The sequence below is a fragment of the Thalassophryne amazonica genome, chromosome 11, assembly GCF_902500255.1.
Source record: "Thalassophryne amazonica chromosome 11, fThaAma1.1, whole genome shotgun sequence".
NCBI lineage: Eukaryota > Metazoa > Chordata > Actinopteri > Batrachoidiformes > Batrachoididae > Thalassophryne > Thalassophryne amazonica.
This window is the reverse complement of record NC_047113.1, coordinates 61,326,862-61,352,173: the sequence shown is the minus strand read 5'-3', so window position 1 is coordinate 61,352,173 and position 25,312 is coordinate 61,326,862. Positions and strand designations below refer to the sequence as shown.

At 42.5% G+C, this 25,312-nt stretch overlaps 1 protein-coding gene across 1 annotated transcript in view; it reads left to right on the top strand.

Moving 5' to 3' along the window:
- Positions 1 to 25,312, top strand: part of atp8a1 (ATPase phospholipid transporting 8A1) — a 265,900-nt gene that overhangs the window by 159,633 nt on the left and 80,955 nt on the right. The window contains exon 21 of the mRNA XM_034181944.1: positions 18,576 to 18,660. Coding sequence (XP_034037835.1) covers positions 18,576 to 18,660 — 85 coding nt within the window. The remainder of the gene's footprint in view (positions 1 to 18,575; positions 18,661 to 25,312) is intronic.

The window sequence follows — 25,312 nt, the reverse complement described above, 5'->3', positions numbered from 1 at the left end:
GCATGCCAGCACACCTGACAACACAATAATTAATGGTCAACCAGTTGAAATTGTGCAAACTTATAAATACCTTGGGACTATTATTGATAAAGGTGAAATACTGTCGCTAACACTGCTTGCGTAACACAGTTTGCCACCATTGGGCTTCCGTAGTGGTTAAACTAGAGGACTGAAGCAGCACAGCAGCTTTACTTTGTTTCCACAGTGTTTTGGAAATATGTCTCCCGAGGCGTCAGGCTTTACCGAGGCCCGAGACACCATGACACAGACCAGAGGAACCTATTCATCTACTACATCATCTACATCTGGAGACAAGAAGGATATAACTCAAAGGATTGCTGATCATGGAAAAGTAGAACTGAGAACATTTAAATACACAGACCACAGTGTACTGGACTTGGAGCACGATATAGACCCGGACAATAATTTCTTCTCAAATATCAATGACAGTTGTTGCTATTATACAGATGAACAGTTTAATCGGATCATTAAAACGGATAACAATTATCAATAATCCATTTCAACAGCAGAAGTCTATACGCAAACTTTAACAACATTAAAGAATATTTAAGTCAGTTTAAAAAATATTAACATAATTGCTATATCAGAAACATGGATCAATGAAGATAAAGGAATGGATTTTGAACTGGATGGATATGAATTTAATTGTGTAAACAGAAAGAATAAGAGTGGAGGAGGAGTGGCTGTGTATGTGGATAAGAACATGGATTAAAAATAGTAGACAATATGAACTGTGATTGATAACTATTAGAATGTATAACTATTGAAATATGTGAAGAAAAAAGCAAAATGTATTAGTCAGCTGTATATATAGAGCACCAGGATCTAGTATTGAAACATTCACTGACTGTATGGGAAAAATGTTCTCAAAAACTAATCAAAAACTGTGTTCATTGTGGTGACTTAAATATTGATCTGCTCAATCCAAATAAGCATAAAATAACAATGAATTTATCAGTATAATGTAAAGTATGAGTTTATATCCAAAAATCACCAGGCCAAGCAGAATTACATCCCATAGTGCTACCTTAATTGATATATATTCAGCAATGATATTGGAATAACACTGAGTGGATTATTAATCAATGACATTAGTGATCATCTACCAGTTTTCATCGTTTATAATAGAAACCATCGGCGGAATCAGCCAGAGGAGAAAATAAAATACAGGCGAGTGCGGACAGAGGAAAACATGAACACACTAAAGAAGGATTTACAGGAGCAAAACTGGGAAAAGGTATACAGTGAAAGTGATGTTGATAGTGCATATGAAACTTTTTTACAAATATTACATCATTATATGATAAAAATTGTCCAATTAAACAAGACTACAGAAAACAAAAATCCAAGCTTGACCATGGATGACGAAAGGGTTACGAAATGCATGTAATAAGAAAATACACTGTATAGAGAATTCATAAAACTAAAGACTAAAGAGGCAGAAAATAGATATAAGAAATAAAAATAGATTAACTAATATTATACGGGTATGTAGGAAGGAATATTATAGTAACATATTATAATAACAAAAACATATTAAAGGAATATGGGATATATTAATAGCATTATCAAAATGGTAATAAAAAACAGAGTTACCCTCAGTATTTCATTGATAATAATGTCAAGAAGGAAAATAAGGATGAGGTATTCAACGGTTTTAATAATTTTTTTGTAAATATTGGACCAAGCTTGGCAGAAAAAATTCCCAATTCCCAACCTGAGGATTGGGATAATAATCTCATAGAAAGAAATCCCTGTTCAATGTTCCTCACACAGTGGATGGAAAAGAAATTATAGACATTGTGAATAATTGTAAATATAAAACATCTACCGATTTAAATGAAATTGATATGGTGGTGGTAAAACAGGTCATTGAATGGATTGTAGAACCATTAACATACATCTGTAACTTATCATTTCAAACCGGTAAATTTCCCAATCAAATGAAAATAGCTAAGGTTGTGCCGCTGTATAAGACTGGGGATAGACCACTTCAAAATTATAGACCTGTTTCTTTGCTTCCACAATTTTCCAAACTATTGAAAAGTATTCAATAATAGATTAGACAAATTCATAAATAAACTAAATTACTTATGATAGTCAATATGGATTCAGAGCACATAGTTCAACATCACTTGAAATAGAATCAGTTGAGGAGATTACAAACGCCATAGACCACAAATTACATTCAGTTGGAATATTATAGACCTTAAAAAGGCTTTTGATACAATCAATCATGACATATTAATCAGTAAACTTGAACAGTATGGGATTAGGGGGTTGGTGTTGCACGGGTGAGAAGCTACTTAAGTAACAGAAAACAGTTTGTGAGTTGGGGAATACATCAACATGCTTGGACAATGCTTGTGGCGTCCCACAGGGTCAGTATTGGGTCCAAAACTGTTTCTAATTATATAAATGATATTGTCAATGTTTCCAAAATATTAAAATTAGTATTAATTGCAGATGACACAAGCATTTTTGTTCAGGGGGGGATTTGCAGGAGTTACTGAGGAGGGTCAGTATAGAAATGGGAAAATTGAAAATATGGTTTGACAGAAACAAATTATCATTAACTTAAGTAAACAAAATACATGTTATTTGACTATTGTAATACAGACATACAGGTTCAGTTACAAGTCGAGGGGGTAGATATGAAAGGGTACATGAAAATAAGTTTCTGGGGTGATAATAGATGATAAGATAAACTGGAAGACTCATATAAAACATATACAAAGTAAACTGTCAAGAAGCATTTCAGTTCTAAACAAGCGAAACATATTCTGGACCAAACTCACTCCGCATTCTTTACTAATCCATCAAGACCAAGCATTCATGATATGCACACTCTTAAGGCTATGAAATTGGGCTATTAGTAAAAAAAAAAAAAAGTAGAAAAGGGGGTGTTCACAATAATAGTAGCATCTGCTGTTGACGCTACAAACTCAAAACTATTATGTTCAAACTGCTTTTTTAGCAATCCTGTGAATCACTAAACTAGTATTTAGTTGAAAACCACAGTTTTTCATGATTTCTTCACATCTGCGAGGCATTAATTTTGTTGGTTTGGAACCAAGATTTTGCTTGTTTACTAGTGTGCTTGGGGTCATTGTCTTGTTGAAACACCCCTTTGAAGGGCATGTCCTCTTCAGCATAAGGCAACATGACCTCTTCAAGTATTTTGACATATCCAAACTGATCCATGATACCTGGTATGCGATATATAGGCCCAACACCATAGTAGGACAAACATGCCCATATCATGATGCTTACACCACCATGCTTCACTGTCTTACTGTGAACTGTGGCTTGAATCAGAGTTGGGGGTCATCTCACAAACTGTCACAAAGAACAATTTTACTCTCATCAGTCCACAAAATATTCCTCCATTTCTCTTAGGCCAGTTGACGTGTTCTTTGGCAAATTGTAACCTCTTCTGCACGTCTTTTATTTAACAGAGGGACTTTGCAGGGGATTCTTGCACATAAATTAGCTTCACACAGGCGTCTCTGTACAGCACTTACAGGTAACTCCAGACTGTCTTTGATCATCCTAGAGCTGATCAGTGGGTGAGCCTTTGCCATTCTGGTTATTCTTCTATCCATTTTGATGGTTGTTTTCCATTTTCTTCCACGCGTCTCGTTTTTCTGTCCATTTTAAAGCATTGGAGATCATTGTAGATGACCAGCCTATAATTTTAATTCACACCTGTTTGTTCCACAAAATTGACGAACTCACTGACTGAATGGCACACTATTATTATTGTGAACACCCCTTTTCTACTTTTTTTTTTTTTTACTAATAGCCCAATTTCATAGCCTTAAGAGTGTGCATATCATGAATGCTTGGTCTTGTTGGATTTGCGAGAATCTACTGGTACCTTGTTTCCCATGTAACAATAAGAAATATACTCAAAACCTGGATTAATCTTTTTAGTCACATAGCACTACTATTATTCTGAACACTACTGTATGCAAAGGTTTAGGCACCCCTGATGATTTCCATGATTTTCCTTTATAAATCATTGGTTGTTTGGATCAGCAATTTCAGTTAAATATATCATATATCAGACTAACACAGTGATATTTGAGAAGTGAAATGAAGTTTTTAGGATTTACAGAAAGTGTTCAATAATTCTTTAAACAAAATTAGGCAGGTACATAAATTTGGGCACCCCAACAGAAAAAAATACAATATTTAGTAGATCCTCCTTTTGCAGAAATAACAGTCTCTAAACTCTTCTTACAGCTTCTAATGAGCGTCTGGATTTGGGTTGAAGGTATTTTGGACCATTCTTCTTTACAAAACATCTCAGATTTGTTAGTTTCCGAGCACGGACAGCCGCTTAAAATTACATCACAGGTCTGGGAACTGAGATGGCCGTTCCAGAACGTTGTACTTGTTCCTCTGCATGAATGCCTTAGTACATTTTGAGCAGTGTCTAGGGTCATTGTCTTGTTGAAAGATCCGGCCCCGGCACAACTTCAACTTTGTTACTGATTCATGAACATTGTTCTCAAGAATCTGCTGATATTGACTGGAATCCATGTGACCCTCAGCTTTAACAAGATTCCCAGTACCTGCACTGGCTATAGAGCCCCACAGCATGATGTAACCACCTCCAAATTTTACTGTAGGTCGCAAGTGTTTTTCTTGGAATGCTGTGTTCCTTTTCAGCCATGCATACCGCCTCTTATGTCAAATAACTTAATCTAAGTTTCATCGGTCCACAACTTTCTTCCAAAATGAAGCTGGCTTGTCCAAATGTGCTTTAGTATACCTCAAGTGACTCTGTTTGTGACGTGTACACAGAAAAGGCTTCCTCTGCATTATAGCATCATACATCATCTCTTTGTGCAAAGTGCGCTGTATAGTTGAACCATGCACAGAGACACTATCTGCAGCAAGATCATGTTGTAGGTCTTTGGAACAGGTCTGTGGGGGGACTGACTGTTCTCACCATCCTTCACTTCAGTTTATGAGATTTTTCTTGGCCTGCCACTTCGGGCATTAACTAGTACTGTGCCTGCGGTCTTCCATTTTCTCACTATGTTCCTCATGAGGTTGTCATGCTTTTTTGCCTATTTACTTTTTATTACAATTACATATATTTTAGATTTTCATTATTTAATGACAGTAATTTAAATACTCAGAAAAGACGAGGTAAGATAATCCCTCAGTAGTCCCACTATGGAGACATCTGTAGTGTCACAGAGGTAGTGATAATGGTAATTTATTCAGTAACTCTGTGACAGTAAATATTTGGCATTGGAAACAAGAAAATAAAAATAGAGACGAGATATACCCCTAATATACCCAATATAACACTTGATCCTGAACACATGGTGTGCTTTTTAAAAACTTAAATTTTGTGTAATGTTTTTCTACCCGATTGTAGGTTCTGCACAGGTTTTCAGTTCTAACATTTTTCGTTTAGCCCTCATGATTTATCCATCTTAACTGTCAAATGTAGGTTGGATATCTCACCACTAAACTTTGTTTCTAATTTCAGTGGACGTATGTTAGTTGGAACAGTATGTGATAATTTGCTGCCGTGAATGTCACACCTTGTAATTTGATTTCTCACCTCCTCGGTCCTTGCACAGTGCCAGGAAGAGGATGTCAGTCATCATGCGCACCCCATCTGGGAAGATTCGCCTGTACTGCAAAGGCGCTGTGAGTGTGTCTCTCCATGGCAACACATGACAGGCCATCACCATCATTACCACACACACACACACGTGTCAGGCACCATCTTCCCTCTTAATACCTCCCTCTGCTGTCAGAAAATCTAGATGTGCAGCAACACCTAAAAAGTTCTCCATATTTCACGCTGGCATATATTTACGAGGGTCAACTGAATCATTCTGCCTCCAACACGATTATTTCAATGACGAACATCATCAGACAGCATCATTAATTTTCCACATAGTCACCTTCCCTTACCACACACTTATACCAACACCGAACAAGTATTTGCATCACGTCAATGAAGAAATCATACATCTTCTCTCAGCACCAGTGATGCGCAGCTACTTGCACCTCTGCGTTATTCATGTAACATTAACCTTCAGGTGTTCTTTCTGCTTGGGGGGAGGAAAAAGTTATAAGACCTGAAATCCAGACTGTACCATGGGTGTGGTACTATCTCTTAAAGCTTGAGCTACTACAATGCATTCTGGGTTTGCTGACCCGTGTGTGGATGAGTAATCCCTTACCAAAAAGTAGTACATGCAAGTATGTTTCAAGTATACTTCCAGTTTACTTTTTATATACTTATCAATACTATTTTTGGTAAGGGATGTCATGCTGAAGAGCTGCATCTTTTCCAGGACCCGTTTCAACCTACCCAGTGGATCTCTTGTATAAATGAGATATACAAACAACGTGGGTCATACCTTGACAATATATCATATACGACCTAAGCCACATAGTGCAGGTACATTTCGGGCATGTCCAACTCCATTTTAATATTCATACAATGTATAATCTGAGCATAAGTGAGGTGCTCAGATTATTAGTAATTTAATTTGTTATAGAGGTGTTTTTTGCAAGTAACATGAAATAAGACATGACAGATGATAATCTGACTCCAGTTTGAAGAGCTGGGGTGTGCTGGAACCTATGCAGTGCTATTTTGACATCAGACTTCAGTGAGAGGCTTTCTGGTAAATTAATCTGCACAATGCATCAAACGTGTAAGTGGAGAGCAGACACCAGTTCTCCCTGAGGTGAAGCATTAAGGTGGAGTTTTGTATTTTTCAATCAGTGTTTACTTTTATCGAGTTAATACAGTGCATCTGGAAAGTATTCAGTGCTTCACTTTTTCCACATTTTATGTTACAGCCTTATTCCAAAATGGATGAAATTCATTCTTTTCCTCAAAATTCTACACACGATACTATTGACAATGTGAAAATGTTTTTTGAGATTTTTGCAAATTTATTAAATATGATCAGCTAAGAAAAGTGTTCACAGCCTTTACCATGAAGCTCAAAATTGAGCTTAGGTGCATCTTGTTTCCACGGATCATCCTTGAGATGTTTCTACAGCTTAATTAGAGTCTACCTGCGGTTAATTAAGAACCTGATGGTCACTCTGTCAGAGCTCCAACATTCCTCTGTGGAGAGGAAAACCTTCCACAAGGATAACCATCTTTGCAGCAGTTTTACCAATCAGGCCTGTATGGTAGAGTGGCCAGGCATAAGCCACTCCTTAGTAAAAAGACACATGGCAGCCCACCTGGAGTTTGCCAAAAGGCACCTGAAGGACTCTCGGACCAGGAGAAACAAAATTCTCTGGCCTGTGACACAAAGATTGAACTCTTTGGTGTGATGCCAGGCGTCATGTTTGGAGAGAAAACCAGGCATCATCCCTACAGTGAAGCATGGTGGTGGCAGCATCATGCTGTGGGGATGTTTTTCAGCAGCAGGAACTGGGAGACTAGTCAGGATTGAGGGAAATGCTGAATGCAGCAATGTACAGAGACATCCTGGATGAAAACCTGCTCCAGAGTGCTCATTCAGCAAGACAATGACCAGTGGTGGGCATAGTTCTGCTAACCGCTAATTATCACAGCTGACTTTTTTGTTAGCAGATTAGCTTTTCAGCTAACTTCAAAAACCATCAGCGGACCAATTAGCTTCGCTAAATTTAGTTTTGCTCATTTTTAGTCCGCTAATGTTTTATTTGCTGGCATAGTGAGTAAAGCTGAATGGTCAGAAACATTTATAAACCCTAAAATCACACGTTAGTTCTTCTCTGTTGTGTTTTGCAGCAGTCAGGCAGCTGTGAGGAGCTGAGCTCAACCCAACCACAGTAGAAGGGACCTGGCTCCTACAAAAAAGTAATTTTCATTGACGGCATGCAAAGTCCCTGATGTGAAGCAGAAGCCGTAAAAATCAAAGCAGGTTTGACTTATGGTTTGATTTAAAAACCAAACTAATTCTGGATGGTTTATTTATATTGCTATCATTTTTACAAAGTGAAAATGTCACTAATATCTTTTACTTTTAAAGTAATGCACTGATTCTAAATATTTGAACATTAAAACACACAGATGCCCAGAGGCATTATGGGAAATTGAGCCTCCTCATCACTGGTTGGTTGTAAAAAACAAAACACTCATTCACATGTGTGTTGGTTTTTACAAATAAATCTGTATATTTAAATGTATTTTTTTTTTTCATTTGCAAAAAAAGGCATCTGAAAAACAGAAAATTCTGTTTAAGTCTGACTGATACAGCACACCGAATGGCGACTGTATGACATTTTGACCCAAATGCATAGAACACTGTCATCTACTGGATGGCAGTGTTCTATGTATAAGTGTAAATAGCATCCAACTGTCATGCAGTCACCATTTGGTGCACTGTATCAATCAAACTTAAACAGAATTTTCAGTTTTTCAAATGCCTTTTTTTTTTTTTTTACATATTTAAAAATACAGATTTATTTGTAAAAATCAACACGTTAACTTGTGTGTGTGTGTTTTAACAACCAACCAGTGATGAGGAGGCTCAATTTCTCATAATGCCTCTGGGCATCTGTGAGTTTTAATGCTCAGACAATCACAATTAGTGCATTACTTGAAAACTAAAAGGTATTTGACATTTTCACTTTGTAAAAATAACATTTAATATTAATATAAATAAACTGTCCAGAATTACTTTGGTTTTTAAATCAAACCATATGTCAAATGTGCTTTGCCTTTCATGACTTCTGCCTCACATCAGGGGCTCTGCATGCTATGAATAAAATGACTCTTCCTTACAGCAGTGAGTAGTGAGCAGGGCGCACAAAGACAGGAATGCTGACTCATTGTTTGTGTTGGGTTTCTGATCGCCTTTGATTGTACTCAAAAGCGTCACTGGTGCTTTAACTCAAATACAGAAAGTTAGCAGTTATCAGTTAGCTGTAGCTTCCGCTAATTTTTTTTTAAAATCAGTTTATCCATTTCTCTTTATAAAAGAGAACTTTTCAGTTAGCGGATTAGCGGTTATCGAAGTTATCATTTAACTTTTTGGTTAGCTGTACCCACCACTGACAGTGCGTCTAAGCACACAGCCAAGATATCAAAGTGGATCAGAATATCAGAGTGGTTTCAGGACAACTCTGTGAATGTCCTTGAGTGGTCCAGCCAGATCCCAGACCTGAATCCGAATGAACATCTCTGGAGAGATCTGAAAATGTCTGTGCACGGATACTCACTATCCAACTTGATGGAGCTTGAGAGGTGCTGCAAAGAGGACTGGGCAAAACTGCCCAAAGATAGGTGCACTAAGCTTGTGGCATCATATTCAAGAAGACTTGAGACTGTAATTTCTGCCAAAGGTGCATCAATAAAGTATTGAGCAAAGGGTGCAAAGATTTATCTATGTGATAATTTTTTATTTTTAACAAATTTGCAAAATTTTCAAAAAAATAACTTACCAGGTGTTGTGAGTAGAATTTTGAGGGGAAATAATGAATTTATTCCGTTTTGGACATAAGATGTGGAAAAAGTGAAGCGCTGTGAATACTTTCCGGATGCACTGTAATTTTTTTTTATTTCTGTTTTGTTGTGTGTAAAAGCAGATTGCAGGGGTCAGGAGCCTGCCTATTTTTGAATACAAAGTCATATAAATTGCAGGGGGGGGGATCCCTCTGCTTTTGACTTTAGACCAGGTTTTAGGTGGTAGATTCAGCCCCAGTGTGTGAGACATCCACACGAGACTGTTGACACTCATGACTTTTTAGATGGCACAGCTGATGCAGGTTTTTCGAAAAAAGCTTCAACAAAAACTGGAAGCATTTGAGTTGCTTTTGTTTTAAACAGTGTGGTACTTGGTCATGGTGTCTTGTTATACAACCCCTGGCAAAAATTATGGAATCACCGGCCTCGGAGGATGTTCATTCAGTTGTTTAATTTTGTAGAAAAAAAAAGCAGATCACAGACATGACACAAAACTAAAGTCATTTCAAATGGCAACTTTCTGGCTTAAGAAACACTATAAGAAATCAAGAAAAAAAGATTGTGGCAGTCAGTAACGGTTACTTTTTTAGACCAAGCAGAGGGAAAAAAATATGGAATCACTCAATTCTGAGGAAAAAATTATGGAATCACCCTGTAAGTTTTCATCCCCAAAACTAACACCTGCATCATATCAGATCTGCTCGTTAGTCTGCATCTAAAAAGGAGTGAACACACCTTGGAGAGCTGTTGCACCAAGTGGACTGACATGAATTATGGCTCCAACACGAGAGATGTCAATTGAAACAAAGGAGAGGATTATCAAACTCTTAAAAGAGAGTAAATCATCACGCAATGTTGCAAAATATGTTGGTTGTTCACAGTCAGCTGTGTCTAAACTCTGGACCAAATACAAACAACATGGGAAGGTTGTTAAAGGCAAACATACTGGTAGTGTTGTGTGGGCCGCTGAAGAGGAGGTACTGCTGGCCCACCACCACCAGAGGGCGCCCTGCCTGGAGTGCGGGCTCCAGGCACCAGAGGGCGCCGCCGCCGTACGAGAGCAGTCAGGGTGACAGCTGTCACCCATTACTGGACACAGCTGACTCCACTCAGCCCGGGGGTATATCATCAGGACGGCGTCTCCACCTCAGTGCCGAGATATCGCCTTAAGACTGAGGTAACGTTCTCTGCATTCATAGTCTGAATAACCAGCTAAAACTTGTTAAACCTTTTCAGGACTGCTGACTACTGATAGCTAAATTGCTTGGATAAGTACTCACCTTCCTGTTATATATTGACAAGAGGTGGAGGCGGCTCTTCCCCTCTCCGTTACTGGGTGCTGTCGCATCCACACCTGTGTGTTGTTGCTCTCTCCCGCCAGCAGTACCGGATCCGACGAGCGGAGGCAGTGGCCACCTGGGAATTCGTGACTTGGCGGTTCCAGTATTTCCAGGGTTCGGTGGCAGAGGAGATCTGGGTGGTTCCGGTTCGACTGAGACGGACGTCTCCTACCTTCGAGCCTGCCCACATGACACCAGCGGATTCGACCCCAAATTGTTAATTGTTGTATTCGTTGTGCTCGTTTCACAACAGTAAAACTTGTTATTCACCTTTCTCCATTGTCCGTTCATTACGCCCCCTGTTGTGGGTCCGTGTACCTACACTTTCACAACAGGATATCTCGGCCAGCGTCATGGACCCCGAGGGGCGTCAACCGGCTGTTGAACGGCCAATGGAAGACCAAGGCGCGTCGGCGGCTTCGGGAGGGGTAATCGGTGAGTTGCAGCGGATCCTCACCGCTTTCACCTCTCGGATCGATTTAATGACCGAGCAGCAGGTTCTCCTAAACCGCAGGGTGGAGGCTCTCGCCGCACAAGTGGAGGCGCGCCCTTCGGGCGCCGCTGCGGCTCTCCCTCCCGAGGACCCTGCGCGTGAAAGTGACGTTCCACTGGTCGTTCAACGGTCCCTTCCTCCGTCCCCAGAAGCATACATAAGTCCTCCAGAATCGTACGGATGCTGTGTGGAGACGTGCGCGGATTTTCTGATGCAGTGTTCGCTCGTCTTCGCACAGCGTCCCGTGATGTACGCGACTGATGCTAGCAAAGTAGCTTATGTGATAAATCTGCTTCGCGGGGAGGCACGTGCTTGGGCTACAGCGCTCTGGGAGCAGAACTCACGGCTCCTTCATACATACGTTGGGTTTGTACGGGAGCTCAGAACGGTGTTCGACCATCCCAACAGAGGAGAGTTCGCTTCAACCGCGCTACTGTCAATGAGACAGGGGCGTCGGAGCGCAGCTGCCTATGCAGTCGCCTTCCACATCGCGGCGGCGAGATCCGGCTGGAATAGCACTGCCCTCCGCGCCGCCTTTGTAAACGGACTGTCATTGGTCCTAAAAGAGCACCTGGTGGCGAAGGACGAACCGCGGGACTTAGACGGGCTCATCGATCTGTTCATACGACTCGACAACCGGTTAGAAGAACGCCGTCGGGAACGAGGCGAAGGGCGTGGCCAGGCACGCGTCGTCCCTCTCCCTTCCGGTTCCGATCGAGCTCCGCCTTCCCCACGCTCCACAGCCCCTGCGCTCCGTGGGGTCACAGCTCCCCCTACTGACGAAGCTAGGGACACGAGTAGGGCAACATTTAGGGCACCAGATGCACAGAGGAGATGGACCCACGGAGCGTGTCTTGTTTGTGGTTCAATAGAGCACCATGTGAGAGACTGCCCCGAGCGGTCAAACGCCAAACGCCCGCCCCTAGTGACTGGGCCAGGGGTGGGCCAAAACATTCACGTGGGACACACCCACATTGCTACACGACTCCCAGTCACGATCCTGTTTGAGGATTCAACCCTGAAGGCCCCAGCACTGGTGGACACGGGCTCTGAGGGGAATCTGCTTGACAGTAGATGGGCCAGGGAGATAGGGCTCCCTCTGGTGGCTCTTACCTCGCCTGTGCAGGTTCGGGCGCTAGATGGCTCCCTACTCCCACCAATCACGCATAAGACACCTCCAGTAACTCTGGTGGTGTCAGGTAACCACCGGGAGGTGATCGAGTTCTTTGTGACTCAGGCCACCTCCCGTGTGGTTTTGGGTTTTCCCTGGATGCTAAAGCACAATCCCCGGATCGATTGGCCGTCCGGGGTAGTGGTTCAGTGGAGCGAAACCTGCCATCGGGAGTGTCTAGGTTCCTCGGTTCCTCCCGGCTTCCAAGCTAAGGAGGAGGTCCGAGTCCCGCCCAATCTGAAGGCGGTGCCGACGGAGTACCATGACCTCGCTGACGTGTTCAGCAAGGATCTGGCTCTCACGCTTCCTCCCCACCGCCCGTATGATTGTGCCATTGATTTGGTTCCAGGCAGTGAGTTCCCGTCCAGTAGGCTGTACAACCTCTCACGGCCGGAGCGTGAATCAATGGAGACCTACATCCGGGACTCATTAGCTGCCGGGTTGATCCGGAATTCCACCTCTCCGATGGGTGCAGGTTTCTTTTTTGTGGGTAAAAAAGATGGCGGGCTTCGTCCATGCATTGATTACAGGGGGTTGAACGAAATCACGGTTCGCAACCGATACCCGTTGCCCTTGTTGGATTCAGTGTTCACCCCCTTGCATGGAGCCAAAATCTTCACCAAGCTGGATCTTAGGAATGCGTATCATTTGGTTCGGATCCGGAAGGGAGACGAATGGAAGACGGCATTTAACACCCCCTTAGGTCATTTTGAGTACCTGGTCATGCCGTTCGGTCTCACTAATGCTCCCGCGACTTTCCAAGCGTTGGTAAACGATGTCTTGCGGGACTTCCTGCACCGGTTCGTCTTCGTGTATCTAGACGATATACTCATCTTTTCCCCGGATCCTGAGACTCATGTCCGGCATGTCCGTCAGGTCCTGCAGCGGTTGTTGGAGAACCGCCTGTTTGTGAAGGGCGAGAAGTGTGAATTCCACCGCACTTCTTTGTCCTTCCTGGGGTTTATCATCTCCTCTAACTCCGTCGCCCCTGATCCGGCCAAGGTTGCGGCGGTGAGAGATTGGCCCCAACCCACAAGCCGTAGGAAGCTGCAACAGTTCCTCGGCTTTGCTAATTTCTACAGGAGGTTCATTAAGGGCTACAGTCAGGTAGTTAGCCCCCTGACAGCCCTGACCTCTCCAAAAGTCCCCTTCACCTGGTCGGATCGGTGGGAAGCCGCGTTCAAGGAGTTGAAACGGCGCTTTTCGTCTGCACCAGTTCTGGTGCAGCCCGATCCTAGCCGCCAGTTAGTGGTTGAAGTGGATGCCTCGGACTCAGGGATAGGAGCGGTGCTCTCCCAGAGCGGGAAGACCGATAAGGTCCTTCACCCGTGTGCCTATTTTTCCCGCAGGTTGACCCCCGCTGAACGGAACTATGACGTCGGCAATCGGGAACTCCTAGCTGTGAAAGAGGCCCTCGAAGAGTGGAGACATCTGTTGGAGGGAACAGCCGTGCCATTCACGGTTTTCACTGACCATCGGAACCTGGAGTACATCAGGACCGCCAAGCGGCTGAACCCCAGGCAAGCCCGCTGGTCACTGTTCTTTGGCCGTTTTGACTTCCGGATTACCTACCGTCCCGGGACCAAGAATCAAAGATCGGATGCATTGTCCCGGGTGCATGAAGACGAAGTCAAAACGGAACCGTCGGATCCCCCGGATCCCATCATCCCGGAGAACGCTATCGTGGCCGCCCTCACCTGGGACGTGGAGAAGACCGTCCGGGAGGCCCTGACCCGTGACCCGGACCCCGGACACGGACCAAAGAACAGACTATATGTCCCACCAGAGGCTAGGGCTGCAGTCCTGGACTTCTGTCACGGTTCTAAGCTCTCCTGTCACCCTGGGGTGCAAAGGACCGTGGCAGTCGTCCGGCAACGCTTCTGGTGGGCGTCCCTGGAGGCCGACGTCCGGGACTACGTCCAGGCCTGTACCACCTGCGCCAGGGGCAAGGCAGACCACCAAAAGACCTCAGGGCTGCTACAGCCACTGCCCGTGCCTCATCGCCCCTGGTCCCATATCGGCCTGGACTTCGTCACGGGTCTCCCGCCGTCCCAGGGAAACACCGTCGTCTTCACGATAGTGGACCGTTTCTCCAAGGCGGCCCACTTCGTGGCCCTCCCGAAGCTCCCAACGGCCCAGGAGACAGCGGACCTCCTGGTCCACCACGTCGTCCGTCTGCATGGAATACCATCAGACATCGTCTCCGATCGCGGTCCCCAGTTCACCTCGCACGTCTGGAGGAGCTTCTGTCGGGAACTGGGGGCCACGGTCAGCCTCTCGTCTGGGTACCACCCCCAGACCAACGGGCAGGCAGAGCGGGCAAATCAGGAACTGGAGCAGACACTTCGCTGTGTGACAGCCGCGCACCCGACGGCCTGGAGTACCCACCTGGCCTGGATCGAGTACGCCCACAACAGCCAAGTGTCATCAGCCACCGGCCTCTCCCCGTTTGAGGTGTGCTTGGGGTATCAGCCCCCCTTGTTTCCGGTGGTCGAGGGAGAGGTCGGTGTGCCCTCGGTCCAGGCCCACCTACGGAAGTGCCGTCCGTCGGGTGTGGCGTGCCGCCCGCTCTGCTTTGTTGAAGGCCCGGACGAGGGCGAAGAAACATGCAGACCGGCGGCGGGCCCCGGCCCCCAAGTATCGTCCTGGGCAGGAAGTGTGGTTGTCCACCAAGGACATTCCCCTTCAAGTGGACCCCCCCAAACTCCAAGAACGATACATTGGTCCCTTCACAATCCTCAAAGTCATCAATCCCGCCGCAGTGAGGCTCCAGCTTCCGGCCTCGCTGCGGATTCATCCAGTTTTCCATGTCTCCCGGATAAAACCCCATCACACCTCACCCCTCTGCACCCCGGGTCCGGCACCACCTCCTGCCCGGATCATCGACGGGGAACCGGCTTGGACCGTGCGCCGGCTCCTTGACGTCCGTCGAATGGGCCGGGGTTTTCAGTACCTGGTGGACTGGGAGGGGTACGGCCCCGAAGAACGCTCCTGGGTGAAGAAGGGCTTCATCCTGGACCCGGCCCTCCTGGCCGACGTCTACCGTCGCCATCCGGACAAGCCCGGTCGTGCGCCAGGAGGCACCCGTTGAGGGGGGGGGGGTCCTGTTGTGTGGGCCGCTGAAGAGGAGGTACTGCTGGCCCACCACCACCAGAGGGCGCCCTGCCTGGAGTGCGGGCTCCAGGCACCAGAGGGCGCCGCAGCCGTACGAGAGCAGTCAGGGTGACAGCTGTCACCCATTACTGGACACAGCTGACTCCACTCAGCCCGGGGGTATATCATCAGGACGGCGTCTCCACCTCAGTGCCGAGATATCGCCTTAAGACTGAGGTAACGTTCTCTGCATTCATAGTCTGAATAACCAGCTAAAACTTGTTAAACCTTTTCAGGACTGCTGACTACTGATAGCTAAATTGCTTGGATAAGTACTCACCTTCCTGTTATATATTGACAAGAGGTGGAGGCGGCTCTTCCCCTCTCCGTTACTGGGTGCTGTCGCATCCACACCTGTGTGTTGTTGCTCTCTCCCGCCAGCAGTACCGGATCCGACGAGCGGAGGCAGTGGCCACCTGGGAATTCGGGACTTGGCGGTTCCAGTATTTCCAGGGTTCGGTGGCAGAGGAGATCTGGGTGGTTCCGGTTCGACTGAGACGGACGTCTCCTACCTTCGAGCCTGCCCACACGACACCAGCGGATTCGACCCCAAATTGTTAATTGTTGTATTCGTTGTGCTCGTTTCACAACAGTAAAACTTGTTATTCACCTTTCTCCATTGTCCGTTCATTACGCCCCCTGTTGTGGGTCCGTGTACCTACACTTTCACAACAGGTAGACCAAGGAAGACAAAGCGTCAAGACAGTAAACTTAAAGCAATATGTCTCAAATCGAAAAATGTACAACAAAACAAATGAGGAACGAATGGGAGGAAACTGGAGTCAACGTCTGTGACCGAACTGTAAGAAACCGCCTAAAGGAAATGGGATTTACATACAGAAAAGCTAAACGAAAGGCATCATTAACACCTAAACAGAAAAAAACAAGGTTACAATGGGCTAAGGAAAAGCAATTGTGGACTGTGGATGACTGGATGAAAGTCATATTCAGTGATGAATCTCGAATCTGCATTGGGCAAGGTGATGATGCTGGAACTTTTGTTTGGTGCCTTTCCAATGAGATTTATAAAGATGACTGCCTGAAGAGAACATGTAAATTTCCACAGTCATTGATGATATGGGGCTGCATGTCAGGTAAATGCACTGGGGAGATGGCTGTCATTACATCATCAATAAATGCACAAGTTTATGTTGATATTTTGGACAATTGAAAGGATGTTTGGGGATGATGAAATCATTTTTCAAGATGATAATGCATCTTGCCATAGAGCAAAAACTGCAAAAACATTCCTTGCAAAAAGACACATAGGGTCAATGTCATGGCATAGGGTCAATGTCGATGAGCAGATCTGATTTGATGCAGGTGTTAATTTGGGGGATGAAAATTTACAGGGTGATTCCATAATTTTTTCCTCAGAATTGAGTGATTCCATATTTTTTTCCTCTGCTTGGTCTAAAAAAGTAACCGTTACTGACTGCCACAATCTTTTTTTTCTTGATTTCTTATAGTGTTTCTTAAAGCCAGAAAGTTGCCATTTGAAATGACTTTAGTTTTGTCAAGTCTGTGATCTGCTTTTTTTCTACAAAATTAAACAACTGAATGAACATCCTCTGAGGCCGGTGATTCCATAATTTTTGCCAGGGGTTGTATTAACGGCAAAAATGATTTTTTTTTTTCTCTTCGTTGCCCTGCTTGTGCGGCAACTCTCTTGTGATCCTGACAAGGAAATCTCAGCCAGTCAGTGCCAGATTGTCACATTCAGATCAAGATCACTGTCCCACAACCAATAAATGTCCTTGGTGCCACACCCTTTTATTTAGTGGGTAGGGTTACAAAGAAAGACAGTACAATCAAGACTAGGTCTATGGTCAGATTTCTCTCTGCGGCATCAGGATACCAATGCTCCAACATTGTGCCTAACCACATTTCATTTTAAAATACGGTACTTTAAAAAGTAGCAGCAATGCCTGCTTTGTGCTGTGCACTGCTTTGCTACAGGGGAAGATAGGGCCCCATGCTTCACAAGAGCTCACTCACTCATCTTCAACTACTCACTCCAGTTCAGGGTCGCCGGGGGGCTAGAGCACAAAATTATCTCTGTAATCGTTCCAAGAACTCTGCGGGTAGAAAAAAGCAGCTGGGCTACATGTAATAAATATCTTTATGTATTAATTTGCCTTTTTGTGTGCAATTAATCTACTGTACTTATCATTTACTCATCATTTACTTTTACTATCATTTAAATCTACAAAAATGGAAACTATCCACAGTACCATTTTTTTCATTTACCAGTTTAATTTAACCAACAGCACCAATTCAAAGATATTCAGTCCGTTGTATGAAGCAGCAAATCCTCACATTTTAGAAGGTCCAACATGTGAAAGTGTTGCATTTTTCTTCAGAAGCATTCACCTGTTAGCAAAACACTTTCCTCTTTTTTTTTTTGTCAGTGAATTGATTAAACATCTCATTATCTTATTCTCAAGCAGAATTGTGTAAGTTTGTGTGTTATGTTGGCCTTCCTTTGATGTTTGAGAACAGTTTCAGTTGCTGCTCCAGATTTTTCCCATGAATATTTAATAATATTGGAGCTATTTAAAGGTGCCGGTCATCAAACTACTTGGCGTGCGCTCGTGGCCTCAGTCACAGAAATTAATTAATTCGAGCTCTTAAATTCAGTGTCTTCATTTGAGAAAGCAGCCAGTGAAAGTAGACGAGACGTTTTTTCCACATAGCAGGTTCACTGGCTGATCAATAAGAACAAAGAGGTGAAATTTGTATTTGAATCAGCTGTAAAATTATTTAGTAGATTAATGCAGGCTGATGCATCTCTTCTGCAGTCTGTTCCCTTGTGTGTTCTTGTGTAACGGCTGTAAATTGCCTTGTCTCGTTGACAAATGAAACGTTGAAAAAAACCTAGAACAGCCTTTGATTTCTTTTCCGTCTGGCTGGTTGTGGTGACTGTTTGTTGTCTCTGTTCAGGACACCGTGATCAATGACCGGCTGGCTGACAGCTCCAAGTACAAAGAAATCACACTGAAGCATCTGGAACAGTTTGCCACAGAGGGTGAGTGGACACACAGCGCCCTCTGATGATCAGAAGTGGAACCTGTTTCATGATGCTGCTGCTTCTGTTTTTTTTTTTTTGTTTTTTTTTGTTTTTTTTTTGTTTGTTTTTTTGCCCTGGTGTTTTTTTGTTTTTTTTTGAAGGATAGTTTTCTCTCTTAAAGCTTGACATTACGGGTAATTATTTATTTAATGAGCTCTTAATTCCAGAGTGAGGATTATAAAAGAAGCACATTTGAAAAACTGCATCAATTTTATAATTTGCTCTGGGTTTATACTGCCCCCTTGTGAAACCCCAGGATACTTAATTTTATGTAAAATAAATGCAGTGCATAAAGTGTTGAAGGATAAAATGTTTAGTTATTCCTCGGCCTCCTTTAGCAGTAATGGTACTTGTAATAAGTGTAGCTTATTCGTAGCTTTGGAGGCCAGGCTGGGCGAATTGGAGACTCGGCTCCGCACCGTGGAACATTCTACAGCTAGCCAGGCCCCTGTAGTCGGTGCGGACCAAGGTAGCTTAGCCGCCGTTAGTTTCCCTCTGGCAGATCCCGAGCAGCCGGGAAAGCAGGCCAACTGGGTGACTGTGAGGAGGAAGCGTAGTTCTAAACAGAAGCCCCGTGTACACCGCCAACCCGTTCACATTTCTAACCGTTTTTCCCCACTCGACGACACACCCGCCGAGGATCAAACTCTGGTTATTGGCGACTCTGTTTTGAGAAATGTGAAGTTAGCGACACCAGGAACCATAGTCAATTGTCTTCTGGGGGCCAGAGCAGGCGACATTGAAGGAAATTTGAAACTGCTGGCTAAGGCTAAGCGTAAATTTGGTAAGATTGTAATTCACGTCGGCAGTAATGACACCCGGTTACGCCAATCAGAGGTCACTAAAATTAACATTGAATCGGTGTGTAACTTTGCAAAAACAATGTCGGACTCTGTAGTTTTCTCTGGGCCCCTCCCCAATCGGACCTGGAGTGACATGTTTAGCCGCATGGTCTCCTTGAATTGCTGGCTGTCTGAGTGGTGTCCAAAAAATGAGGTGGGCTTCATAGATAATTGGCAAAGCTTCTGGGGAAAACCTGATCTTGTTAGGAGAGATGGCATCCATCCCACTTTGGATGGAGCAACTCTCATTTCTAGAAATCTGGCCAATTTTCTTAAATCCTCCAAACCGTGACTATCCAGGGTTGGGACCAGGAAGCAGAGTTGTAGTCTTACACACCTCTCTGCAGCTTCTCTCCCCCTGCCATCCCCTCATTACCCCATCTCCGTAGAGACTGTGCCTGCTCCCAGACCACCAATAACCAGCAAAAATCTATTTAAGCATAAAAATTCAAAAATAAAAAATAATATAGCACCTTCAACTGCACCACAGACTAAAACAGTTAAATGTGGTCTATTAAACATCAGGTCTCTCTCTTCTAAGTCCCTGTTAGTAAATGATATAATAATTGATCAACATATTGATTTATTCTGCCTTACAGAAACCTGGTTACAGCAGGATGAATATGTTAGTTTAAATGAGTCAACACCCCCGAGTCACATTAACTGCCAGAACGCTCGTAGCACGGGCCGAGGCGGAGGATTAGCAGACGTATCGTTATCTTTGGCTGCTTTCAGTGATGCCGGTATTTGGTTAGACTCTTTCTCTCTGATTGTTCTGTCTGAGTTATTTTCATTAGTTACTTCATCCAAACCATCAACATGTCTGTTAGACCCCATTCCTACCAGGCTGCTCAAGGAAGCCCTACCATTATTTAATGCTTCGATCTTAAATATGATCAATCTATCTTTATTAGTTGGCTATGTACCACAGGCTTTTAAGGTGGCAGTAATTAAACCATTACTTAAAAAGCCATCACTTGACCCAGCTATCTTAGCTAATTATAGGCCAATCTCCAACCTTCCTTTTCTCTCAAAAATTCTTGAAAGCAATTAGCTAAACTGCAGGATTGTCTTACAGACATAAAGACATGGATGACCTCTAATTTCCTGCTTTTAAACTCAGATAAAACTGAAGTTATTGTACTTGGCCCCACAAATCTTAGAAACATGGTGTCTAACCAGATCCTTACTCTGGATGGCATTACCCTGACCTCTAGTAATACTGTGAGAAATCTTTGATCAGGATATGTCATTCAATGCGCATATTAAACAAATATGTAGGACTGCTTTTTTGCATTTACGCAATATCTCTAAAATTAGAAAGGTCTTGTCTCAGAGTGATGCTGAAAAACTAATTCATGCATTTATTTCCTCTAGGCTGGACTATTGTAATTCATTATTATCAGGTTGTCCTAAAAGTTCCCTGAAAAGCCTTCAGTTAATTCAAAATGCTGCAGCTAGAGTACTAACGGGGACTAGAAGGAGAGAGCATATCTCACCCATATTGGCCTCTCTTCATTGGCTTCCTGTTAATTCTAGAATAGAATTTAAAATTCTTCTTCTTACTTGTAAGGTTTTGAATAATCAGGTCCCATCTTATCTTAGGGCCCTCATAGTACCATATCTCCCCAATAGAGCGCTTCGCTCTCAGACTGCAGGCTTACTTGTAGTTCCTAGGGTTTGTAAGGGTAGAATGGGAGGCAGAGCCTTCAGCTTTCAGGCTCCTCTCCTGTGGAACCAGCTCCCAATTCAGATCAGGGAGCCAGACACCCTCTCTACTTTTAAGATTAGGCTTAAAACTTTCCTTTTTGCTAAAGCTTATAGTTAGGGCTGGATCAGGTGACCCTGAACCATCCCTTAGTTATGCTGCTATAGACTTAGACTGCTGGGGGGTTCCCATGATGCACTGAGTGTTTCTTTCTCTTTTTGCTCTGTATGCACCACTCTGCATTTAATCATTAGTGATTGATCTCTGCTCCCCTCCACAGCATGTCTTTTTCCTGGTTCTCTCCCTCAGCCCCAACCAGTCCTAGCAGAAGACTGCCCCTCCCTGAGCCTGGTTCTGCTGGAGGTTTCTTCCTGTTAAAAGGGAGTTTTTCCTTCCCACTGTCGCCAAGTGCTTGCTCACAGGGGGTCGTTTTGACCTTTGAGGTTTTTACGTAATTATTGTATGGCTTTGCCTTACAATATAAAGCGCCTTGGGGCAACTGTTTGTTGTGATTTGGCGCTATATAAATAAAATTGATTGATTGATTAAAACAGAGAAATTACTGTTACCTTTCTGAACAAAATGGCAGCATTTCATCTGTAACTGAAATATTATCTTCTTAAATGTTATGAAAAAAGTCATTGTTTATTTTATTTAGAGATTTTAACATGAGGTCAGTAACTCTCAGGTTCAGGTCCCACAACTTTGAATGATTTTAGGCCTGTTGCCCTAACATCGATTCCAATGAAAATCTTTGAGAAACTGGTTCAGTCTAAAATGCTAAAAAGCACTATGCATGCACTTGATCCATTATAATTTGTTTACAGGCCTAACAGAAGAGTGGCTTATGTTACACTCACTCTGCTTAATTTGCTTTTTAGACATCTGGAGGGAAGTGGGTGTCTTGCCCGGCTTTTATTTATTGACTTCTCAGCTTTTTACACAATTCAACCTTGTATTTTAACCCAAAGGCTTTTAGAACATTTTAAACCAAGTAACAATCTTGTGGGCTGGATTTTAGACTTTTTAACAAACAGAACACCAAGTCCGAGTGAACGGGCTTTTATCAAACACAGTTCTTCTACTGGCTCACCACAAGGGTGTGTGCTCTCACCTTTGTTATTTATTCTTTATACTAATATGTGTCAGAGCACTTTTAAAAACAGGTTCATTTTAAAATACGTGGCTGACACAGTGATCGTCAGTCTCCTGTGGGACAATGAGAGCAGCCACGGCCCTGTAGTTGACCATTTTGTTAAATGGTGTGAGGACTTGTATCTTCAGTTAAATACATTAAAAACTAAAGATATGGTTATTAATTTTAGGAAGCATGCCAGCACACCTGACAACACAATAATTAATGGTCAACCAGTTGAAATTGTGCAAACTTATAAATACCTTGGGACTATTATTGATAAAGGTGAAATACTGTCGCTAACACTGCTTGCGTAACACAGTTTGCCACCATTGGGCTTCCGTAGTTGGTTAAACTAGAGGACTGAAGCAGCACAGCAGCTTTACTTTGTTTCCACAGTGTTTTGGAAATATGTCTCCCGAGGCGTCAGGCTTTACCGAGGCCCGAGACACCATGACACAGACCAGAGGAACCTATTCATCTACTACATCATCTACATCTGGAGACAAGAAGGATATAACTCAAAGGATTGCTGATCATGGAAAAGTAGAACTGAGAACATTTAAATACACAGACCACAGTGTACTGGACTTGGAGCACGATATAGACCCGGACAATAATTTCTTCTCAAATATCAATGACAGTTGTTGCTATTATACAGATGAACAGTTTAATCGGATCATTAAAACGGATAACAAATTATCAATAATCCATTTCAACAGCAGAAGTCTATACGCAAACTTTAACAACATTAAAGAATATTTAAGTCAGTTTAAAAAAATATTTAACATAATTGCTATATCAGAAACATGGATCAATGAAGATAAAGGAATGGATTTTGAACTGGATGGATATGAATTTAATTGTGTAAACAGAAAGAATAAGAGTGGAGGAGGAGTGGCTGTGTATGTGGATAAGAACATGGATTATAAAATAGTAGACAATATGACAACTGTGATTGATAACTTATTAGAATGTATAACTATTGAAATATGTGAAGAAAAAAGCAAAAATGTATTAGTCAGCTGTATATATAGAGCACCAGGATCTAGTATTGAAACATTCACTGACTGTATGGGAAAAATGTTCTCAAAAACTAATCAAAAAACTGTGTTCATTTGTGGTGACTTAAATATTGATCTGCTCAATCCAAATAAGCATAAAATAACAAATGAATTTATCAGTATAATGTAAAGTATGAGTTTATATCCAAAAATCACCAGGCCAAGCAGAATTACATCCCATAGTGCTACCTTAATTGATAATATATTCAGCAATGATATTGAGAATAACACTGAGTGGATTATTAATCAATGACATTAGTGATCATCTACCAGTTTTCATCGTTTATAATAGAAACCATCGGCGGAATCAGCCAGAGGAGAAAATAAAATACAGGCGAGTGCGGACAGAGGAAAACATGAACACACTAAAGAAGGATTTACAGGAGCAAAACTGGGAAAAGGTATACAGTGAAAGTGATGTTGATAGTGCATATGAAACTTTTTTACAAATATTTACATCATTATATGATAAAAATTGTCCAATTAAACAAGACTACAGAAAACAAAAAATCCAAGCTTGACCATGGATGACGAAAGGGTTACGAAATGCATGTAATAAGAAAAATACACTGTATAGAGAATTCATAAAACTAAAGACTAAAGAGGCAGAAAATAGATATAAGAAATACAAAAATAGATTAACTAATATTATACGGGTATGTAGGAAGGAATATTATAGTAACATATTATATAATAACAAAAACAATATTAAAGGAATATGGGATATATTAAATAGCATTATCAAAAATGGTAATAAAAAACAGAGTTACCCTCAGTATTTCATTGATAATAATGTCAAGAAGGAAAATAAGGATGAGGTATTCAACGGTTTTAATAATTTTTTTGTAAATATTGGACCAAGCTTGGCAGAAAAAATTCCCAATTCCCAACCTGAGGATTGGGATAATAATCTCATAGAAAGAAATCCCTGTTCAATGTTCCTCACAGCAGTGGATGGAAAAGAAATTATAGACATTGTGAATAATTGTAAATATAAAACATCTACCGATTTAAATGAAATTGATATGGTGGTGGTAAAACAGGTCATTGAATGGATTGTAGAACCATTAACATACATCTGTAACTTATCATTTCAAACCGGTAAATTTCCCAATCAAATGAAAATAGCTAAGGTTGTGCCGCTGTATAAGACTGGGGATAGACACCACTTCACAAATTATAGACCTGTTTCTTTGCTTCCACAATTTTCCAAACTATTAGAAAAGTTATTCAATAATAGATTAGACAAATTCATAAATAAACATAAATTACTTACTGATAGTCAATATGGATTCAGAGCACATAGTTCAACATCACTTGAATTAATAGAATCAGTTGAGGAGATTACAAACGCCATAGACCACAAATTACATTCAGTTGGAATATTTATAGACCTTAAAAAGGCTTTTGATACAATCAATCATGACATATTAATTAGTAAACTTGAACAGTATGGGATTAGGGGGTTGGTGTTGCACTGGGTGAGAAGCTACTTAAGTAACAGAAAACAGTTTGTGAAGTTGGGAGAATACATCAACATGCTTGGACAATGCTTGTGGCGTCCCACAGGGGTCAGTATTGGGTCCAAAACTGTTTCTAATTTATATAAATGATATTGTCAATGTTTCCAAAATATTAAAATTAGTATTAATTGCAGATGACACAAGCATTTTTTGTTCAGGGGGGGGATTTGCAGGAGTTACTGAGGAGGGTCAGTATAGAAATGGGAAAATTGAAAATATGGTTTGACAGAAACAAATTATCATTAAACTTAAGTAAAACAAAATACATGTTATTTGACTATTGTAATACAGACATACAGGTTCAGTTACAAGTCGAGGGGGTAGATATTGAAAGGGTA